Source organism: Carcharhinus amblyrhynchos, chromosome 18, assembly GCF_965287045.1.
Source record: "Carcharhinus amblyrhynchos chromosome 18, sCarAmb.v2.hapA, whole genome shotgun sequence".
NCBI classification, from domain to species: Eukaryota; Metazoa; Chordata; class Chondrichthyes; order Carcharhiniformes; family Carcharhinidae; genus Carcharhinus; species Carcharhinus amblyrhynchos.
The window spans coordinates 1,939,639-1,961,436 of record NC_137341.1 but is presented as its reverse complement, the minus strand read 5'-3'; the positions used below and the strand labels follow the sequence as shown (position 1 = coordinate 1,961,436).

General features: G+C 46.7%; 2 protein-coding genes across 2 annotated transcripts in view; one reads left to right on the top strand and one right to left on the bottom strand.

Annotated features, from left to right (window-relative positions):
- The window catches only part of LOC145355160 (uncharacterized), a 93,850-nt gene that overhangs the window by 46,381 nt on the left and 25,671 nt on the right, over positions 1 to 21,798 (bottom strand). The window contains 1 exon segment of the mRNA XM_080207076.1: positions 2,223 to 2,770. Coding sequence (XP_080063202.1) covers positions 2,223 to 2,770 — 548 coding nt within the window.
- Positions 55 to 16,661, top strand: LOC145354779 (uncharacterized). The gene is made up of 3 exons (XM_080206256.1): positions 55 to 115; positions 1,452 to 2,920; positions 15,197 to 16,661. Exons 2-3 carry the CDS (start codon positions 1,746 to 1,748, stop codon positions 16,050 to 16,052), a joined length of 2,031 nt encoding a protein of 676 aa, XP_080062382.1. The 5' UTR covers positions 55 to 115; positions 1,452 to 1,745; the 3' UTR covers positions 16,053 to 16,661.

The following is a 21,798-nucleotide window of genomic DNA, read 5'->3' as shown; positions in this document are numbered from 1 at the left end:
AGACGAGTTGGAGGACCGGAAGGACACTGGTCCTCCAGCCAATCAGAGGGTGGGCTTTGTGTGAATGAAGATTGAGCTTCAGACAGACTGAAACTTCCTCCTGTCTCCCACATCTGTGAGTAAAACACTTTCTTTACTCCCCCTTTCCATTTCTTTCCTCATTCTGGGGGGAAACTGGGGACTTGCAGCAACTGAAGGGAAAGGAAGTGAATCCAGGGAGGGAGCAGACTCTGGAAAGATTGGCCCAGGTCTCTCTCTCTCTCTTAAAGACATTGACATCCTTTACTCCCTCAGCCTGACACATTTATCGGTCTGGATAAAAGGATGGGCTCTTTCCTAATGTTCACAATTAAAGGACTGGTTTCCCCAGGATAAAAGCAAATTACTGTGGATGCTGGACTGTGAAACCAGAAGAGAAAATGCTGGAACATCTCAGCAGGTCTGGCAGCATCTGAAAGGAGAGAAAATATCTGACATTTCGAGTCCAGATGACTCTGAAGGAACCTGCTGAGACTTTCCAGCATTTTCTCTTTTGGTTTCCCCAGAAGATGGCCAACATTCAAGAGGACAATATGTCTAGTATTGTTAAATGCTGCAGATTAAATATATTATTTATGGTCTGGGCAGCACGATGGTTAGCACTGCTGCCTCACAGCTCCAGAGACCTGGCTCAATTCCAGCCTCGGTTCACTGGGTGGAGTTTGCATGTTCCCCCTCTCTGCCTGTTTGGGTTTCCTCCAAGTGCTCCGGTTTCCTCCCAGAGTCCAGAGATGTGCGGATTGGTTAATTGGCCATGCTAAATTGACCCTAGTGTCAGGGGGACTAGCAGAGTAAATATGTGGAGCTGCAGAAATGGTGGGATTGTGCTCGGTGCAGACTCGATGGGCCGAATGGCCTCCTCCTGCACTGTAGGGATTCTATATATGGTTCTGTGATTGTATATTTTCCATCAAATACATAACAACGCAGAATGAGTCCGTTCAGTAACTTGGGTTCATGCCAACTCTCTGCAGAATAATCTAGTCCCATTTCCCCCTTGATATTCTCATTCCCCTGCACGTTTTACCCACCCAATTTAATTTCAAGTCATTAATTGTCTCCACATCCACCACCCTCGTAAGCAGCGAATTCAATGTCTAAACCACGTGCTGCCTAAATTAAACCCTTCCTCAGATTCCCCCTTTTATTTCTAATCAATAGATACTGAAATTAAAAATTTCATGTCTTCAAGTAATTGTGTCTGGATCCCTTACGAATCAGCACCTTCAGGAGAATTGGGAGGGTGAATATTAGATACAGCAGAGTGAGAATGGAGGGAGAGTGTGTGTGGGATGAAGATTTACAGTTTTAAGGGAATGAGAGAGGAAAGAGTGTCCATTAGAACCATCGAATTGTCTGTTCTGAATGTCTATTCTGTACTGACTGTGGTGAATTTTGTAAACTCTTTTTAGGAATGTTAGAAAGGGCAGATTTCCAAACATAAATATCACCTCGAAATCTGACTCAATCCATCAGGACTGGAAATATAGTCAGCGTTTGAAGCTACGAGAAAGAATATTTGTCGGTTCTGTCTGTCTGAATGATTTGTGTGTCTGGAAAAGCATACACACACCCAGTGCACCAACTGCGGAAAGAGCTTGAACCAGTTCCACAGCCTGGAAATACATGGCAGCATTCACAGCGGGGAGAGACTGTACCCGGGTTCTGTGTGAGATATAACTGATTGTTTAACCTGGAGAGTCACCATGGAGAAACCCTGGAAATGTGGCGACTGTGGGAAGGGATTCAGATCCCCCTCCGTGCTGGAGGCTCATCGCCGCAGCCACACCGGGGAGAGACCGTTCACCTGCTCCGACTGTGGGAAGGGATTCACGCAGTCATCCCACCTGCAGACACACAAGCAAGTTCACACCGGGCAGAGGCCGTTCACCTGCCCCGAATGCGGGAAGGGATTCAAATCCTCCTCGAAGCTGAAGATCCATCGACGCGTTCACACCGGGGAGAGGCCGTTCACCTGCCCCGAGTGCGGGAAGGGGTTCAGTCACTCCTGCAACTTACTGACGCACCGACGCATCCACTCCGGGGAAAAGCTGTTCACCTGCGCGGAGTGCGGAAAAGCATTCAGTAATTCATCCGGATTGCTAAAGCACCAGCCCGTCCACACAGGGGAGAGGCCTTTCAGCTGCTCTCAGTGCGGGAAGGGATTCACTCGATCGGCTCACCTGCAGACGCACCAGCGAGTTCACACCGGGGAGAGGCCGTTCACCTGCTCCCGGTGCGGGAAGCACTTCCGCAACTCTTCCAACTTGTTGACGCACCAGAGGGTTCACACGGGGGAGAGGCCGTTCATGTGCTCCGACTGTGGGAAGGGCTTCAGCGACGGCCCTGCCCTGCGGACGCACCAGCGCGTTCACACGGGGGAGAGGCCGTTCACCTGCACCGTGTGCGGGCAGCGGTTCACCCAGTCGTCCAGCCTGCTGGTCCATCAAATCACGCACACCAACGAGAGGCCCTTCAGGTGCTCGGAGTGTGGGAACCGCTTCAAGAGCGCTGCGGTTCTGCGGGTCCACCAGCGCGTCCACACCGAGGAGAAACCCTTCACCTGCTCCCACTGCGCAAAGCGGTTCAAGACGTCGTCGGACGTACTGAGGCACCGGCGCGTCCACACCGGGGAGAGGCCGTTCACCTGCGCCCAGTGCGGGCGGAGTTTCGCCGACTCGTCCAACCTGCGGAATCACCGGCGCGTCCACACCGGGGAGCGGCCGTTCACCTGCACCGAGTGCGGGAAGGGCTTCAGCAACTCGTCGAACTTACTGACGCACCGGCGCATCCACACCGGGGAGCGACCGTTCGCCTGCACCAAGTGTGGGAAGGGATTCACTCACTCGTCCCATTTGCTGAGACACCAGCGAGTTCACAAGTGATCCCAGGGGTTGGAGTCGGTGCCTCTGCTAACCGGAGAAATGTCTCCCTTTACTACGTAGGCTCAAGAGGACAGCGCACGGAGCCATTTGGCCCATCCAGAACATGCTGGCTCTTTGCGGTGTAAGCCCTGTTCGATCCCTGTCAGTTTATTTCCCTCGAGGACTGATCCAAATCCCATTTGTCGCCATCCGGTCATCTCTGCTTCTCCTGGCCTTGGAGATTTCTATTCACTTCAAATGCACACCGAGCACAGGAGGCCATTCTGTCCATCTAGAGCAAGGTTTAACCAAGCTCCCCAATTAAACCACAGCCCGACAATTTTCCTTTCGTGTCCAGAATCTGTCCCAGTGTCCTTTGGAAAGATAAAACTGCTTATAGAACACTACAGCACACACAGGCCCTTCAGCCCACAAGTTGCGCCAATATATCCCTACCTACCAGGCCTATCTATAACCCTCAATCCCATTAGATCCCATATACTCATCCAGAAGTCTCTTAAAAGACCCCAGCGAGTTCGCCTCCACCACCACCGACGGCAGCCGATTCCACTCACTCACCACCCTCTGAGTGAAAAACTTACCCCGACATCTCCTCTGTACCTGCTCCCCAGCACCTTAAACCTGTGTCCTCTCGTAGCGACCATTTCAGCCCTGGGAAATAGTCTCTGAGAATCCACCCTATCTATTCCTCTCAACATTTTATACATCTCTAACAGGTCACCTCTCAACCTTCGTCTCTCCAGGGAGAAGAGTCCCAGCTCCCTCAACCTATCCTCATAAGGCATGCCTCCCAATCCAGGCAACATCCTTGTAAATCTCCTGTGCACCCTCTCAGTAGCTTCCACATCCTTCCTGTAGTGAGGCGACCAGAACTGCGCACAGTACTCCTAGTGGGGTCTGACAAGGGTCTTATAAAGTTGCAGCATTACCTCCCGACTCCTAAACTCAATCCCTCGATTAATGAAGGCCAGTACACCATACGCCTTCTTGACCACATCCTCCACCTGCGAGGCCGATTTAAGAGTCCTATGGACCCGGACCCCAAGATCCTTCTGCTCTTCAACACAGCTAAGACTCCTACCCTTGATATTGTACTCCGTCATCCCATTGGTCCTGCCAAAATGGACCACTACACATTTATTCGCGTTGAAGTCCATCTGCCACTTCTCCGTCCAGTCTTGCATCCTATCTATGTCACGCTGCAACTTCTGACATCCCTCCAGACTATCCACAACACCACCAACCTTTGTATCGTTGGCGAACTTACCAACCCATCCCTCCACTTCCTCATCCAGATCATTTATGAAAATGACAAACAGCAAGGGTCCTAGAACAGATCCCTGGGGCACTCCACTGGTGACCGACCTCCATGCAGAAAAAGTGCTTCTGGCACTGTTTCCAGGCAGTGGATTCCAAATCACACCAACTGGCTGCATTTTCAAACGTATCATTCAGGACAGAGTGTGTTTGGAATTTAACAAGAGTTTTAAAATGGTGTCAAATACATGGGGATGACAGGAAATTAAGATTGGATCTTTATTAATAGTTTTTGATTTTTAAAAATGCATTTCTGTAGCACCTTTCAACACCACAGGATCTCTTAAAATGTTTTAAGTCAATGAAAAGTGGTGTAATTCAGAACATTACAGCACAGTACAAGCCCTTCAGCCCTCGATGTTGTGCCGACCAGTGGAACCAATCTAATGACCCTCTAACCTAAACTATTCCAATGTTATCCATATGCCTATCCACTGACCATTTGAACGCCCTTAAAGTTGGCGAGTCCACAACTGCTGCAGGCAGGACATTCCACGCCCTTACTACCCTCTGAGTAAAGAACCTACCTCTGACATCCGTCCTATAATTACCACCCCTTAATTTAAAGCTATGTCCCCTCGTGTTAGCCATCACCATCCGAGGAAAACTGTAGGTAGGTCTTTAATAGTCAATTTTAGTTTTAAAAGTCAAATACTTTCATAAAGTATTCGCTGTTACGAGGTCTAGGAAATCGTTTAAACTCCAATATGAGTGGATCCCATATCTCATGAGTGGGGATTACTATTTAAAGGGCGAAAAGCTGCAGCAGGCCACGGCGCAGAGGGACCTGGGGGTCCTTGTGCATGAGTCACAAAAACCCAGCCTGCAGGTGCAGCAGGTGGTCAGGAAGGCGAATGGGATGCTGGCCTTTATAGTGAGGGGGATTGAATATAAAAGTAGGGAGGTCTTGCTGCAACTGTACAGGGCACTGGTGAGGCCGCAGCTGGAGTACTGTGTGCAGTTTTGGTCGCCGCACTTGCACAAGGATATTTTGGCCTTGGAGGGAGTGCAGAGGAGGTTCACCAGGCTGATACCGGAGATGAGGGGGTTGGACTATGAAGAGAGACTAAATAGACTGGGTCTGTACTCGTTGGAGTTTAGAAGGATGAGGGGGGATCTTATAGAGACGTATAAGATAATGAAAGGGATGGATAGAGTAGAGGTAGAGAGATTCTTCCTGCTTGGAAAGGATAGCAGGACTAGAGGACACAAGCCTCAAAAGGGGGGCAGTTTAGAACGGAGTTGAGGAGGAACTTCTTCACTCAAAGGGTGGTGAATCTCTGGAATTCTCTGCCCGTTGAAGTGGTGGAGGCTACCTCGCTGAATATATTAAGTCATGGGTAGATAGGTTTCTGATAGACAAGGGAATTAAGGGTTATGGGGAGAGGGTGGGAAAGTGGAACTGATCCACTTCAGATCAGCCATGATCTTGTTGAATGGCGGGGCAGGCTCGAAGGGCTAGATGGCCGACTCCTGCTCCTATTTCTTATGTTCTTATTATGGATCTGTAGTTTAAAAACTATCACTACGAATCTAACTGTTTCAGGAAACTGCAGAAATTGGTAAACGAAAAAATTATTTTCTAATTTTGATAAAACACACGACATCATATTCTGCCAAAGTGTTGACCGGGAATAAAGCTCATCACTCAATCCATCAAAGGTGAGTGAGAAAAAAAGCTCTTGTCTTCCACAAATTGTCTTTTTGAACCAGTGTATATTGTACTAATCAAAGATATTAATTAAAGATGACTGTGTTAATTAGTGACCATCAAAAACAGATGACTGAGCTTCATAAGAGTTATTGAATCAATAATGAATGAGTAATTATCGTGTATCTTGTGTTAACCAAATATATTAATTAATTACTATGTTAATTCACCAGTCAGTGAATAAGTAGTGGGCCCTTCTATGAGTTACAGTTAATGAATCAGTAAAAGACTGAGTTCTATTTGCTGTAAAAATGGAAAGGCTCAATTGTTGTGAGTGTGCAATAAAGATAAATGTACTGGCTCTGATTAGCCTCATCATTTGAAACTTTGAGAATAAGGGATTGTATAGAATCAGATAAAGGTGATTGAAATGCATTGTGAAGGTTAATCTTTAATCTATAACAATACAGACACTTAAAAGGCAGTGTGGGGAGCAGTGAGTTCGAGATGGAAATAACAGGAAGGGAATAGAATCAGAATGACAAATTCCGGAACTGATGACATTACAGTACTTACTGATGACATGAGCAATGGATTTCGATAAGGAGATAGACGGTAGCACAGTGGGTTAGCACTGCTGCCTCACAGCAGTGCTAACCCACGCTACAACAACAGATGAATGAACACCACTCGACAATCACCAGGCAAGACTGTTCTCTTCCTGTTGGCGAACACTTCAGTGGTCACAGGCATTCAGCCCCTGACCTTTGGGTAAGCATTCTCCAAGGCGGCCTTCACAACACACGACAGCGCAGAGTCGCTGAGCAGAGACTGATAGCCAAGTTCCGCACACATGAGGACGGCCTCAACCGGGATCTTGGGTTCATCTCGCACTATCTGTAACCCCCGTGACTTGCCTGGGTTTGCAAAACCTCACTTACTGTACTGTCTGGAGACAATACACATCTCTTTAACCTGTGCTCTGTACTCCTTCCACTCACATTGTCGGCCACTTTAAGACTTGAATAGCAGGTTAGGTATAAAGACTCACATTCTAATTAGTTGGCCACTTTTAGACTTGAATAGGTTAGGTGTAAAGATTCACATTCTAATCAGTAATCGGTAAACTGTCTGTGCTTTATATGCTCTGTCTGAGGCCAGAACTCTCCATTCACCTGAAGAAGGGGGTAACCTCGAAAGCTAGTAAGTTTACTGTCAAATAAATCAGTTGGACTTAAACCTGGTGTTGTCAGACTTTTTACCCACAGCGCCAGGGACCTGGGTTCAATTCCAGCCTTGGCTCACTGTTTGTGTGGAGTTTGCACATTCTCCCTGTGTCTGCGTGGGTTTCCTCCAGGCACTCCAGTTTCCTCCCACTGTCCAAAGATGTGCGGGTTAGGTTGATTAGCCATGATAAATTGACCCTGGTGTCAAGGGTATTAGCTGGGTAAATATGTGAGTTTACGGGAATAGGGCCTAGGTGGGGATTAAGAACATAAGAAATAGGAGCAGGAGTAGGCCATCTAGCCCTTCGAGCCTGCCCCGCCATTCAATAAGATCATGGCTGATCTGAAGTGGATCAGTTCCACATTCCCGCTTTCTCCCCATAACCCTTAATTCCCTTGTCTATCAGAAACCTATCTACCTGTGACTTAAATATATTTAGCGAGGTAGCCTCCACCACTTCAACGGGCAGAGAATTCCAGAGATTCACCACCCTTTGAGTGAAGAAGTTCCTCCTCAACTCCGATCTAAACTGCCCCCCCCCCACCCCCCATCTTGAGGCTGTGCCCTCTAGTCCTACTATCCTTTCTAAGCAGGAAGAATCTCTCTACCTCATGGTCCATGCAGACTCAATGCGCCAAATGGCCTCTTCCTGCACTGTAAGGATTCTAAGATGTATCAGAATAATAACATTCTGTAACCGCAGCAATAAAAATAGTTAAAGATTCCATTCTATCAAAGGAAAAGACTCAGCACTAGGTCAAATGGTGGTGAGGGAACTCATTTTAGATTTCAGGCAATGGAGGACGCAGAACTGATAAAGAGAAAATTGACTATGAGAACAAAGTGACAAGAAACCTTAAAACCAACTGGAAAAGCTCCTATAGATATGTGAAAAGGAAAAGATTAACAAAGACAAATGTGGGTCCCAAAAACACTCGAGAAGCAAGGAACTAGTGCACGAGGGACTGAAAGAGATTAGTACTCATGAAAATATAGTATTGGAGAAATTAATGCGGTCAAAACATGGAAACAGAAACTAGAAGTAAGAGTAGGTCATAGAGCCCTACAGTGCAGAAAAAGATTTGTAGTGATAGTTTTTAAACCACAGATCCATAATAAGAACATAAGAAATAGGAGCAGGAGTCGGCCATCTAGCCCTTCGAGCCTGCCCCGCCATTCAATAAGATCATGGCTGATCTGAAGTGGATCAGTTCCACTTTCCCGCTTTCTCCCCATAACCCTTAATTCCCCTGTCTATCAGAAACCTATCTACCCGTGACTTAAATATATTTAGCAAGGTAGCCTCCACCACTTCAACGGGCAGAGAATTCCAGAGATTCATCACCCTTTGAGTGAAGAAGTTCCTCCTCAACTCCGATCTAAACTGCCACCCCCCCATTATCTTGAGGCTGTGCCCTCTAGTCCTGCTGTCCTTTCTAAGCAGGAAGAATCTCTCTACCTCCACCCTATCCATCCCCTTCATTATCTTATATGTCTCTATAAGATCCCCCCTCATCCTTCTAAACTCCAACGAGTGCAGACCCAGTCTATTTAGTCTATGTTCATAGTCCAACCCCCTCATCTCCGGTATCAGCCTCGTGAACCTCCTCTGCCCTTCAAGGCCAAAATATCCTTGTGCAAGTGCAGACATGAGGAGAATGTGCAAACTCCACCCAGACAGTGGCCTGAGCCGGGAATCGAACCCAGGACCCGTGAAGCAGCAGTGCTAACCCACTGTGCTACCGTGCCACCCCAAAAGGGTCATCAAATCCAATATCCTGATCCCACCTTCTCCCAATATCCCTTGATCCCCTTAACGTCAAGAATTGTGTCTAATTTCTTCTTGAAATCACACAGTGAAAGTTTAAAAATGCCTGGAAGGTGATGATCTATATGAATGAGTTGGCGGCAGAGATAATGGATACATTGGTGGTCACCTTTCAAAGAACAATACAGCACAGGAACAGACCCTTCTGCCCTCCAAGCCTGCACCGCTCATGCGCCCAACAAAATTTTATAAATTCTGGCTAATTGTCCATCTCAATGGTTTACCAGGACTAGAGGGCACAGCCTCAAAATAAGAGAGGGGCGGTTTAGAACAGAGTTGAGGAGGAACTTCTTCACTCAAAGGGTGGTGAATCTCTGGAATTCTCTGCCCGTTGAAGTGGTGGAGGCTACCTCGCTAAATATATTTAAGTCACGGGTAGATAGGTTTCTGATAGACAGGGGAATTAAGGGTTATGGGGAGAAAGTGGAACTGATCCACTTCAGATTAGCCATGATCTAATTGAATGGCAGGGCAGGCTCGAGGGGCTAGATGGCCTACTCCTGCTCCTATTTCTTAAGTAATGCCTTTTCCGCCACGTTATCCCCATATCCCTTTGTGTTATTAACATTTAGAAATCTGTGGCGCTCTGCTTTAAACACACTGAGCTTCCACAGCCCTGTGTAACAGAGAATTCCAAAGTTTCCAAACTCTCTGAGTAAAGAAATGTCTTCTCTAAGACCGCTCTTCCGTGGCTTCCCTCTTCTTTTGAAATTATGCGTCAGGTTCTCAACTCTGTTAGGAGCCACAGGTAGATTTATATTTGTACAGGTAAATGTTAGAAATAAAGTCTATTTTAGCTGGGTTTAAGTTAATGTTTCTGTGCCTGAATGATTTCATTCATTCTGGATAAAGACTTTTGTACGTGTGGGGATTAGTTTCAATCCCAGCTGGGATTCTGTTGTGATAAAGCTATGACATGAAGAATAAATATTGTTACTTAACAAGTAGGGGTGCTGTAATTTAAAGCAAAATGCTTCCTCAGTCTTTTAGTTTGAGCTGGAACCCAGAAGCAGTTAGAGAGGAGTCACAGAGCAGTGGACAGCTCCCCACTCAACTCAGCCAGGGGTAGCCTCTGGCTTCCAAAGAAACAAGACAATCCAGATACCCAGGGAACTGATACAGAAAGAAGGTTTCAGAAAACTCAAGTGAAAAGAGACTGAGGTATTATTCAGAAGAAACTCAAAGGAAGAATAACAGAGGGGCTCTGAGTTAAAGAGAAAATTGCATTTAACTAGATTCAAAGTGGGGAGCAGAACTTCAGATATAGCCAAAATATTTGACATATAAGTTTAAGAAGAATCTGGAACTTGAAAGTTAAAGTAATTGTGAACTTTTGAACAAGAATCTAAAGGGGTTGGTACCAAATCCTGGTGAGGAATCACTTGTTAAAAGTAGAGTGGAAGCTCCAGTGAGAAGTATCATTTGAAAACTGTGGAGTGGATCCAGAATACAAACCACTAAGTGAATGTTTTACTAAGAGATTTTAAGCGGTAATTTGGGAGTGGCATTTGGAAACTCTCAGATGACAATCATCTGGGGGGATTCCATGGAGAAATCCACAGACTCTAACCTAACGAGAACATTGTAACTTCAAATGTACTTTGTTAATCTTAAAACTTATGTGCTAATGTTAAGCTAAAGGAGAAGTAAAGATATATTATATTGGAATCCATTTTTCCTGTTTATAAATTTCCTGTTGTTAAAACTAGTTATTGGTCCTGTGACTCCACATTTGGTTAAAATAGTAAAAGCTTTGGTCTTTTGAGCCAGGGTTTCTGGGATCTTCCTGTGCAGTTATGACATCAACTGGGATCTTAACACTCCCCACCCAGGGGAAACATCTCACCTGCTCTTACCCTGTTTATTCATTAAGTATTTGACAAGTTTCAATTAGATTACCTCTCATTATTCACCACTTGGGAGAACATAGGCTCAGTTTCCCCATTCTCTTTTCATTGGACAGGGAGACATCTGGTGAACTTTGCTGCCTGTCTGGCAGTAATATTTTCCCTTAGGTAAGGACCAAAACTGTTCACAATACTCCAGCTTTGGCCTAACCAAGATTCTTGACAATGGATATATTCTGGCTGGTCTCACCACTTTGCTTCCAGTGGGCTGATGCTCTTTGAGCCTGGGAGAGCACATTTCCACTGAAATGATCCACAAAAGCTGATGAAGGACATTTATTTTATCCTGGAGAGTAAATAGTTCTCCTACCACTACAGGTAGATCGAAAATAAATACATTAGTCTCTGTTCCATTGAGTCTCCAGCACAGGGCCAGATCAGTCAGCTCAGTTGGTCTGTGTCAGTATTTATGCTCCACATGAGCCTCCACCCACCCCTCTCCATCTCCCCCAACAGCAAATCCTTCTGTTCCTTTCTCCCTCATGTATGTATCCAGCTTTCCCTTCAATGTATTCACGCTGTTCACCTCAACCACTCGCTGTGGGAGTGAGTTCCACATTCTCACCACTCGCTGGGTAAAGAGGTTTCTCCTGAAATCCCTATTGGATTATTGAACCCCCTTCATAATCTTAAAGATATCCTCAGCTCACCCTTCAGTCTTCTCTTTTCCAGAGAAAAGCAGCCCCAGCCTTTCCTGAGGGTGAAATGCTCTCAGTTCTGGGATTATTCTTGTGAATCTTAGTTGCTCCTTCTCCAGGGCCTCGATTTCCTTTTTCTAAACGGAGATCACAAATGTTGACGGTGCTCCCAGTGCAGTCTAACCCTAACAAGTTGGACGTAACCTTCCTGCTTTTCAATTCTATCCCTCTAGAATCAAACTGTATACACGGGCCTCACACTTTCGGAAAGATGTGAAGTTCTTAAAGAGGCTGTGGAGGAGATTTACGAGAATGGTTCCAGGGATGAGGGACTTCAGTGCGCTGGAGAGACTGGAGTAGCTGGCGGCACAGTGGTTAACACAGCTGCCTCACAGCGCCGGGAACCGGGGTTCAATTCCAGCCTCGAGTGACTGTCTATGTGGAGTTTACACATTCTCCCCGTATCTACGTGGGTTTCGCCGGGTGTACCAGTTTCCTCCCACGCTCCAAAGATGCGTGGGTTAGGTGGATTGGTCATTCTAAATTGAACCTTAGTTTCAGCACTAAGTGTTAGCAAAGTAAAAACATGGGGTTATGTGGATACTGCCTGGATGGGGAAGGTTGAAAGCTCAATGGGCCAACTTCTGCACTTTAGGGATTCTATGACTGGTGTGAGTGTCAGCACGTGGAATAAGCGAGGGAATCCCTTCGCGCGCACACACAGCTGATGAACGGTCTCTCCCCAGTGTCTCAGCAGGCTGGATTACAAACTTTTCCCACACAGAGCAGGTGAATAGTTTCTCCTCATTGTGAATGTGCTGGTGGGACAACAGTTCACCAGACTTTTAGAAGCCGCTCCCACAGTCAGAGCATTTAAAGGGTGTGAACCACTGTGTGGCTCAGCAGGTGGGATAAGCAAGTAAATCTCTTCCCACACTGAGAGCAGGTGAACGGCTCTCCCTAGTGTGAACTTGCTGGTGTCTCTGCAGGCAAGAGGACTGAGTGAATCCCTTCCCACACAAAGTGTATGAACGGTTTCTCCCTAGTGTAACTGTGACAATTTATTTCCAGCTCTGCTGCGACATTGAATCCCTTTGCACAGTCCCACATTCACCATGATTTTTTTCATGGTGCGGTTGTCCTTTCTTCTCTCCAGGTCTGATGATCAGTTGAAGCCTTGTCTACACACAGAACACAGTTACAGTCTCTCCCCGCTGTGAATGCTGCAATGTATTTTCAGGCTGTGTAACTGGTTAAAGCTCTTTCCACACTGAGTGCACTGGAGCACTCACTCAGACATCAGAATGCCTTCGTGGGAGAGAGAGAGACCAGGGTGGCATGGTAGCACAGTGGTTAGCACTGCTGCTTCACAGCTCCAGGGACCTGGGTTCGATTCCCGGCTCGGGTCACTGTCTGTGTGGAGTTTGCACATTCTCCTCGTGTCTGCGTGGGTTTCCTCCGGGTGCTCCGGTTTCCTCCCACAGTCCAAAGATGTGCGGGTTAGGTTGATTGGCCAGGCTAAAATTGTCCCTTAGTGTCCAGGGATGTGTAGGTTAGAGGATTAGTGAGTAAATGTGCAGGGATATGGGGGTAGGGCCTGGGTGGGATTGTGGTCGGTGCAGACTCGATGGGCTGAATGGCCTCTTTCTGTGCTGTAGGGTTTCTATGATTTCTAACCTTTCCTGCTCCCTCCCTGGATTCACTTCCTTTCCCTTCAGTTGCTGCAAGTCCCCAGTTTCCCCCCAGAATGAGAATAGAAATGGAAAGGGGGAGACACTGATTCCCTCCCAGATGTTGCTCAGAGGAGGAAGGTTTAACCTGAAGCTCATTGACCAACTTCCGCGTTGTGACCTCACAACGGAGCGCCGCGAAGTCAGCCAATAGCAATCCCTCAGCTCCGTGGTGACCGTCACACAGTCCCAGGAGCCCCGCCCCCCACCCACTTCTCCCCCTCCGCCCCCCTGGAGCCAAGGTTTCCAGGGCAACCGGCTGGCGGCTCCGCCCAGAGCGAGAAGCTGCTCTCCCCCCGGCCCGGGACTGCGCATGTCCAAGGGAGAGGGGCAGCTGCGCATGTGTAGGGAAGTGTCCACCGTCTGACCTTCAGGCTGAGGTGCTGACCAATGGGAAGAGTCGGCGGACCGGAAGGACTCTGGTCCTCCAGCCAATCAGAGGGCGGGCTTTGTGTGAATGAAGATTGAGCTTCAGACAGACTGAAACTTCCTCCTGTCTCCCACATCTGTGAGTAAAACACTTTCTTTACTCCCCCTTTCCATTTCTTTCCTCATTCTGGGGGGAAACTGGGGACTTGCAGCAACTGAAGGGAAAGGAAGTGAATCCAGGGAGGGAGCAGACTCTGGAGAGATTGGCCCAGGTCTCTCTCTCTCTCTTAAAGACATTGACATCCTTTACTCCCTCAGCCTGACACATTTATCTGTCTGGATAAAAGGATTCACCTTTGGGCAGCAGAGAGTACTGCACCTGTAAGAGACAGACTGCACCAGGACAGATATATAAGAGACTGTGATGTTCAAGGCCTTCAGTTGGCGGAGAGCACTGGAACAGTGAAAGGGACCTGGTTGAGGTGTACAAAATTATACATCTTCATCAGCTGAAACAGTCCTATTCATGAAACAAAACTTTACTTTAGTAATATAGACATATATCTGCCTGCAGCCTGCGTGGAGATTCTCAGCTCTCTGTGTCCAGGATAAGACAGTAAGAAGTCTCACAACACCAGGGTAAAGTCCAACACGTTTATTTGGTAGCAAAAGCCACTAGCTTTTGGAGCGCCGCTCCTTCATCAGGTGAGTGGGAATTCCAGGACAGGAAGCAATTAACATGAATAAAAGCTTCTCTGCCGTTTGGCCATTTACACCCTTTATCCTCTTTGTGGACTGCCATTCGCAGTCTTTTCCTTGGTTTCTGTGGCTATGACTCATCTTTCACTCCTTGACCCTGCAGTATAAATGTCTCCCACTTTCTTTGACAAAGGGTCATCTGGACTCGAAACATCAGCACTTTTCTCTCCTTACAAATGTTGCCAGACCTGCTGAGATTTTTCAGCATTTTCTCTTTTGGTTTCAGTTCAAATGGATTCGTCAGTCAGCTTCAATGAGCAGCTTTGGGAGAATTAGGAGTGTGAATATTAGATAGTGTAAGAAGTCTCACAACACCAAGTTAAAGTCCAACAGGATTATTTAGCATCACAAGCTTTCGCTGCTCCTTCGTCATGGCATATTAGGTACAGCAGAGTGAGAATGGAGGGAGAATGGAGTGAATGGGGGTGTGGGATGGAGATATACAGCTTTTGGGGAATGAGAGAGGAAAGAATGTTCCACAGAAACTAGACTTATCTGTCCTGAATTCCTATCCTGCTCTGACACTGATTACTTTTGTAAATTCCTCTTACAGGATATCGGAAGACAAAGAAAAAAATCTGGAACCAGGTCCAGATCTGATAGAGTCACTTGATTCATCAGAACCTGAATGTGATCAATCTTTATAACTAGAAGCAGAAATGGCTCTCTGTCCTGTCTGCTTCTGAAGGTGTGACTGGAAAAGTGATGTACACACACCTGAGTGCTCCAGTGCACTGACTGTGGAAAGAGCAGTTACACAGGTTAAAAAAATCACTGTCGTTCACAGCGGGGAAAGACCGAACACATAGTATGTGTGAGATTTAACTGATTGTTTAACCTGGAGAGTCACACCCGCACCATGGGGAAACCCTGGAAATGTGGGGACTGCGGGAAGGGATTCAGGTACCCGTCAGAGCTGGAGGCTCATCGGCGCAAGCACACTGGAGAGAGACCCTTCACCTGCTCTGTGTGTGGGAAGGGATTCACTCAGTTGCCCCATTTGCAGACGCACCAGCGAGTTCACACCGGGGAGACGCCATTCACCTGCTCTGCGTGTGGGATGGGATTCACTCAGTTGTCCACCCTGCTGACACACCAGGGCGTTCACACTGGGGAGAGGCCGTTCACCTGCCCTGAGTGTGGGAAGGGATTCACCCACTTAACCAATATGCGGGTCCACCAGCGCATTCACACTGGGGAGAGGCCGTTCACTTGCTCTGAGTGCGGGAAGGGATTCGCTCAGTTGTCCAGCCTGCAGAGCCACAATGTCACTCACACCAACGAGAGACCCTTTAAATGCTCTGACTGTGGTCGTGTCTTCAAAAGGTCTCAGGAGCTGATGATCCACCAGCGCACTCACACCGGGGAGAGACCGTTCAGCTGCACGCACTGCACAAAGAGGTTTCGAATGTTACACACGCTGCGCGAACACCAGCGCGTTCACACCGGGGAGATGCCATTCAGCTGCTCTCACTGCACAAAGAGGTTTCGAACGTCGTCCCACCTGCAGACGCACCAGCGAGTCCACACCGGGGAGAGACCCTTCACCTGCACTGAGTGCGGGAAGGGATTCAGAGATTCATCGACTCTGGTGAGGCATCGGCGAGTTCACACCGGCGAGAGACCGTTTGCCTGTTCTTACTGTGGGAAGCGATTCATTCAGTCGTCCCACCTACTGAAACACCAGCGAGCTCACAAGTGATCCCAGGGGTTTGGATTCTGCTGTTATTGCTGCTGTTAATCACACCCAGGACTGAACCGTGTTCATTCTGACAGTGGGTGAAGTGGGAGAGTTTCTTTCTGCTGGACTGGGCGGTCTCGCAACTTTGCTTCCAGTGGGCTGAGCCTGGGAGAGCTCCTTTCCACTGAAATGATCCACAAAAGCTGATGGACATTTATTTTATTCTGGAGAGTAACTAGTTTTTCCTACCACTACAGATAGATCGAAAATAAACACAGAAATGGTGCTGGTGAGAATCCGGAAATGGTGCTGCGAGGAATGGGTTTGAGTTCATGGGACATTGACACAGTATTGGGGAAGAGGGGGGACCTGTACTAAGAACAAGAACAGCCCAGGAAACAGGCCCTTCGGCCCAACGAGCCCGCGCCTCCATTTTAACATTACCAGTCCCCCCCTCCACCCATGATCCTTATCTACGCTTATGGCTTTCCACATTGAGGGAAAACTAATTTAGGGACAATTTATTACCTCCAATCAGCCTAATAGCACATCTTTGGGAAACCGGAGCACCCGGAGAAAACCCACGCAAGCACGGGGAGAATGTGCAAACTCCCACAGACACCGGCCCAAATCCATGTATCTGCGCAGCAAACAGTGATAGTCACTGAGCTGTCGTGTTGCCCAGCATCCGGTCCAGTTTGAGCACACACTAACGACGTGAAGCACTAGGCTACTCTCGAACATCCAAGAGCAGACCTTGTAGGACCCGTCGCGTGTACGCCCCTCTTTGGGGCAGTCTTCATCTGAACCATACTGGGACCAGAATCTTGTAACTGGGGATGTAGATAAGGCTTAAACTAAGTGGTAGGGATGGTGGGAGTGGGTGGGTGTGTGTGTGTGTGTGTGTGCGTGCGCTGCTGCTGGCCGGTGGTGGCTCTGTTGTATGGAGATTGCAAAATGAACGTTAAATGAGAGGGTAGGAGTGCAGTTTAATGATGAGGATTTTCAACTAGTTAAAGGAGGCGAGAGCTCAGGAGGTGAGCAAAGTTTCAAGATCACGCAATAGAGCAGAGAGTGTAGAAGATGGCAGGAATCTAACCTCAGACAAAGCAAAAACAAAACGTGACAAGTACGAGAAAGGGAGATGGTCAGTGGAGGACTGAGGGTGTTGTATCAAAACGCACGCAGTCTACAGAACAAGGTGAATGAGCTTGTTGCGCGCGTTGAAATTGGCCGCTACGATGCTGTGGGCATCACAGAGACGTGGCTGCAAGGGGATCGGGGCTGGGATCTAAATATCCGAGGATATGTGTCAGCTTTGTTGAGCTGACAGCCTATCGAAAGGACGGGCAGATGAGTCAAGGGGTTGTATTGTTAGTAAAGAATGAAGTTAAATCGATAGCGAGAAGCAATCAGAAGGCACAGAGTCTCTGTGGGTAGTGTTGAGGAATCGGAAAGGTGAAAAGATCCTGATGGGAGTTATGTACAGACCCCCTGAGCAGTATTCAGGATGTGGGGCAGAAAATAGATCGGGAGATAGAAAAGGCAATATTACAATAATCATGGGGGACTTCAATATAGAATAAAGAACACGACAGCACAAACAGGCCCTTCAGCCCACAAGTTGCGCCGATCACATCCATACCTACCAGGCCATAGAACTATCTGTAACTCCCAATCCCATTAAATCCCATATACTCATCCAGAAGTCTTTTAAAAGACCCCAGCGAGTTTGCCTCCACCACCACCGATGGCAGCCGATTCCACTCACTCACCACCCTCTGAGTGAAAAACTTACCCCTAACATCTCCTCTGTACTTGCTTCCCAGCACCTTAAACCTGTGTCCTCTCGTAGCGACCATTTCAGCCCTGGGAAATAGCCTCTGAGAATCCACCCTATCTATACCTCTCAACATTTTGTAAACCTCTATCAGGTCGCCTCTCAACCTTCGTCTCTCCAGGGAGAAGAGACCACGCTCCCTCAACCTATCCTCATAAGGCATGCCTCCCAATCCAGGCAACATCCTTGTAAATCTGCTCTGCACCCTCTCAATAGCTTCCACATCCTTCTTGTAGTGAGGCGACCAGAACTGCGCACAGTACTCCAAGTGGGGTCTGACAAGGGTCTTATAAAGTTGCAGCATTACCTCCCGACTCCTAACCTCAATCCCTCGATTAATTAAGGCCAGTACACCATACGCCTTCTTGACCATATGCAGGTGGACTGGGAAAATCAGATCCCGAGAAAAGAAATTTGTAGAATGTCTAAGAGATGGTATTTTTTGGAGCAGCTTGTGGTAGAACCTACTAGAGAACAGGCAATTCTGGATTTGGTGATGTGTAATGAGGCAAAGTTGATTAGGGAACTGAAAGTGAAGGAACCCATAGGGAGCAGAGATCACAATATGATAAGAATTTACCCTGCAGTTTGAGAGGGAGAAACTGGAATCAGATGTAACGGTTTTACAATTAAATAAAGGAGCTACAAAGACATGAGGGAGGAGCTGGCCAGAGTTGACTGGAAAGGGAGCCGAGCAGGGAAGAGAGTGGAACAGCAACGGCAGGAGTTTTTGGGGATTATTCAGGAGGCGCAACAGAAATTCGTCCCAAGGAGGAGGAAACATGCTACAGGAGGACGAGGCGCCCATGGCTGACGAGGGGAGTCAAGGACAGCATAAAAGGAAAAAAAGCTACAAAGTGGCGAGGATTTGTGGGAAGTCCGAGATTGGGAAACCCTTTTAAAGTGAGCAGAGAACAACTAAAAAACTAATAAGGGGGGGAGAAGATAAAATATGAGTGTAAGCTAACTAGTAATATACAAAAAGAGTTCTTTAAATATATAAAAGGTAAGAGAGCGGCAGAAATAAACATTGGAAAATGAGGCTGGAGGAGTACTAATAGGAAACAGAGAAATGGCAGAGGAACTGAATAGTTACTCAGCATCAGCCTTCACAGTGCCAGTAGGATGCCAGAGCTCCAGGGGAATCAGGGGGCAGAGGTGAGTGTAATGACCATCACTAAGGAGAAGGTTCTGGGGAAACAGAAAGGTCTGAAGATGGATAAATCACCTGGACCAAATGGATTACACCCGAGAGTTCTAAAAGAGAAAATTGTGGAGGCATTGGTGGTGATCTTTCAGGAATCACTGGAGGCAGGGAGAGTACCGGAGAGCTGCAAAGTAGCTAATGCGACACTGAACATAGAACTCTATAGTGCAGAGACGATAGCCCATCGAGTCTGCACCGACCACAATCCCACACAAGCCCTACCCCCATATCCCTACACATTTACCCACTAACTTACACATCCCTGGACACTAAGGGGCAATTTTAGCATGGCCAATCAACCTAACCCACACGTCTTTGGACTGTGGGAGGAAACCGGAGCACCCGGAGGAAACCCACGCAGACACAAGGAGAATGTGCAAACTCCACACAGACAGGGACCCGAGCTGGGAATCAAACCCAGGTCCCTGGAGCTGTGAAGCAGCAGCGCTAACCACTGTGCTACTGTGCTGCTCCACTGCTGTTTAAGAAGGGAGGGAAGCAGCAGATAGGAAATTATACGCCGGTTAGCCTAACATTGGCAAGATTTCAGAGTCCATTATCAAAGTTGAGATAGCGGAGCACTTGGAAATGCATGATAAACTAGGACTGAGGGGGTTGGACTATGAAGAGAGACTAAATAGACTGGGTCTGTACTCATTGGAGTTTAGAAGGATGAGGGGGGATCTTATAGAGACGTATAAGATAATGAAGGGGATGGATAGGGTAGAGGTAGAGAGATTCTTCTCGCTTAGAAAGGACAGCAGGATTAGAGGCCACAGCCTGAAGATAAGGGGGGTGCAGTTTAGAACGGAGTTGAGGAGGAACTTCTTCACTCAAAGGGTGGTGAATCTCTGGAATTCTCTGCCCGTTGAAGTGGTGGAGGTTGCCTCGCTGAATGTATTTAAGACGCGGGTAGATAGGTTTCTGATAGACAAGGGAATTAATGGGGAGAAAGCGGGAAAGTGGAACTGATCCACTTCAGATCAGCCATGATCTTATTGAATGGCGGGGCAGGCTCGAAGGGCTGGATGGCCGACTCCTGCTCCTATTTCTTATGTTCTTATGACCGAATCAGCAAGGCTTTGTCAAGGGTGAGGCGGGGGGAATGTCTGACAAATCTATTAGAGTTCTTTGAGGAGGTAACAAGCAAATTAGAAAAAGCAGAACCGTGATTTATTTAGATTTCCAGAAGGCATTTGACAAGGTGCTGCGTAGGAGACAGTTAAATAAGTTAACAGCCCATGGTGTTAAGGGTAAGATCCTGGCATGGAGAGACCAGAGCCTTACACAGCCTCAGGATTGTATCTCTGCCCCTTGTATTCTAGCCCACTCGATGTGAATGCTAACATTGCATTTGCCTTCCTTATTGCCGACTGAATCTACACGTTAACCTTAAGAGAATCTTGAACAAGGCCTCCCTTTGCGCTTCTGATTTCCTCAACGTTTTCCCATTTAGAAAATAATCTACGCCTCCATTCCTCCTTCCGAAGTGTATAACCTCACACTTCTCCACTTTGTATTGCATCCGCCACTTCTTTGCCCACTCTCCTAGCCTGTCCAAGCCCTTCTGCATCCTCAATACTACCTGTCCCTCTACATATCTTTGTATCACCTGCAAACTCCGCAACACTGCCTTCAGTTCCTTCCTCCAAATCGTTAGTGTATATTGTGAAAAATGTTACAAAAATGTTGAATATTCATTTGCGTTCAATGTGCAACTGAAATGAAAGATGTAGGAACACAATGGACTTTTTGATTAAGAAATTGAAACATAAAGTATGAAATATTCTGGGACAAAAGCCAGACAACATCAGAGATCAGAAAACCAGTTAAGAAAACTGAATTTGTAGTTGAGAATTCCGATTAATTCGCAACTTGAGAATAATTCGCAGCTAATGTGTGTTTTGAGAATAATACAAAATATTTAAAGTAACATATTAAGAGTCTCTAAAGAAGAGATTTTTCTTGTTAAGAAATGAACTTATAACATGCCAGTAAAATGAAAGATGTATTCAGGCAAGATATCAGCACAAATAATGTAACAAAATAAATTACCAATGCACATCTAAGCCAGGGAAACAAGTCCAATAATTAAAGCTGTGTTTGTTACTTGTACAGAAGGGTCCCACTCAGTTTGATTTTTTTTTATTTCAATAGAACCGGTTTAAATTGGTTAGAAAATGCTGAATCATAAGAAGTGTAAAATGAGCAGACAAATGACAGATTTATATCTGAAGGTTACTGATTGAAGGATATGTCAACAGTAGATTAACAGATCAATAAAGGAATGAAGTTGCTGTTAATTAAGAGCTGAGCAAATTGATTTGATTAAAAAATGTACAATTATACTTTTTTTTGGCATGAAACCTGACATTTTTGTGAAAAGCCTGCTGGTGCGTTAACTGTGTAGATGGAACCATTGATCTCCCATTTTGGCCAAATGAGATTTGCTTTGTCTTAATTGTATGTTTGTCTGAATATTGTTAATGTTTTTGATTTTAAGGTGTTAATGCTTGAATAAAACTAGTTTAATTGAAGAATTTCATTGAAGGTTTGCCTCACAAACCAAAGGTGACCAAAGAGGTGGATAAGGGTAAGGCAGTTGACGTGGTGTGTATGGATTTTAGCAAAGCGTTTGATAAGGTTCCCCTTGGTAGGCTATTGCAGAAAATGCAGATGCATGGGATTGAGGGTGATTTAGCAGTTTGGATCGGGAATTG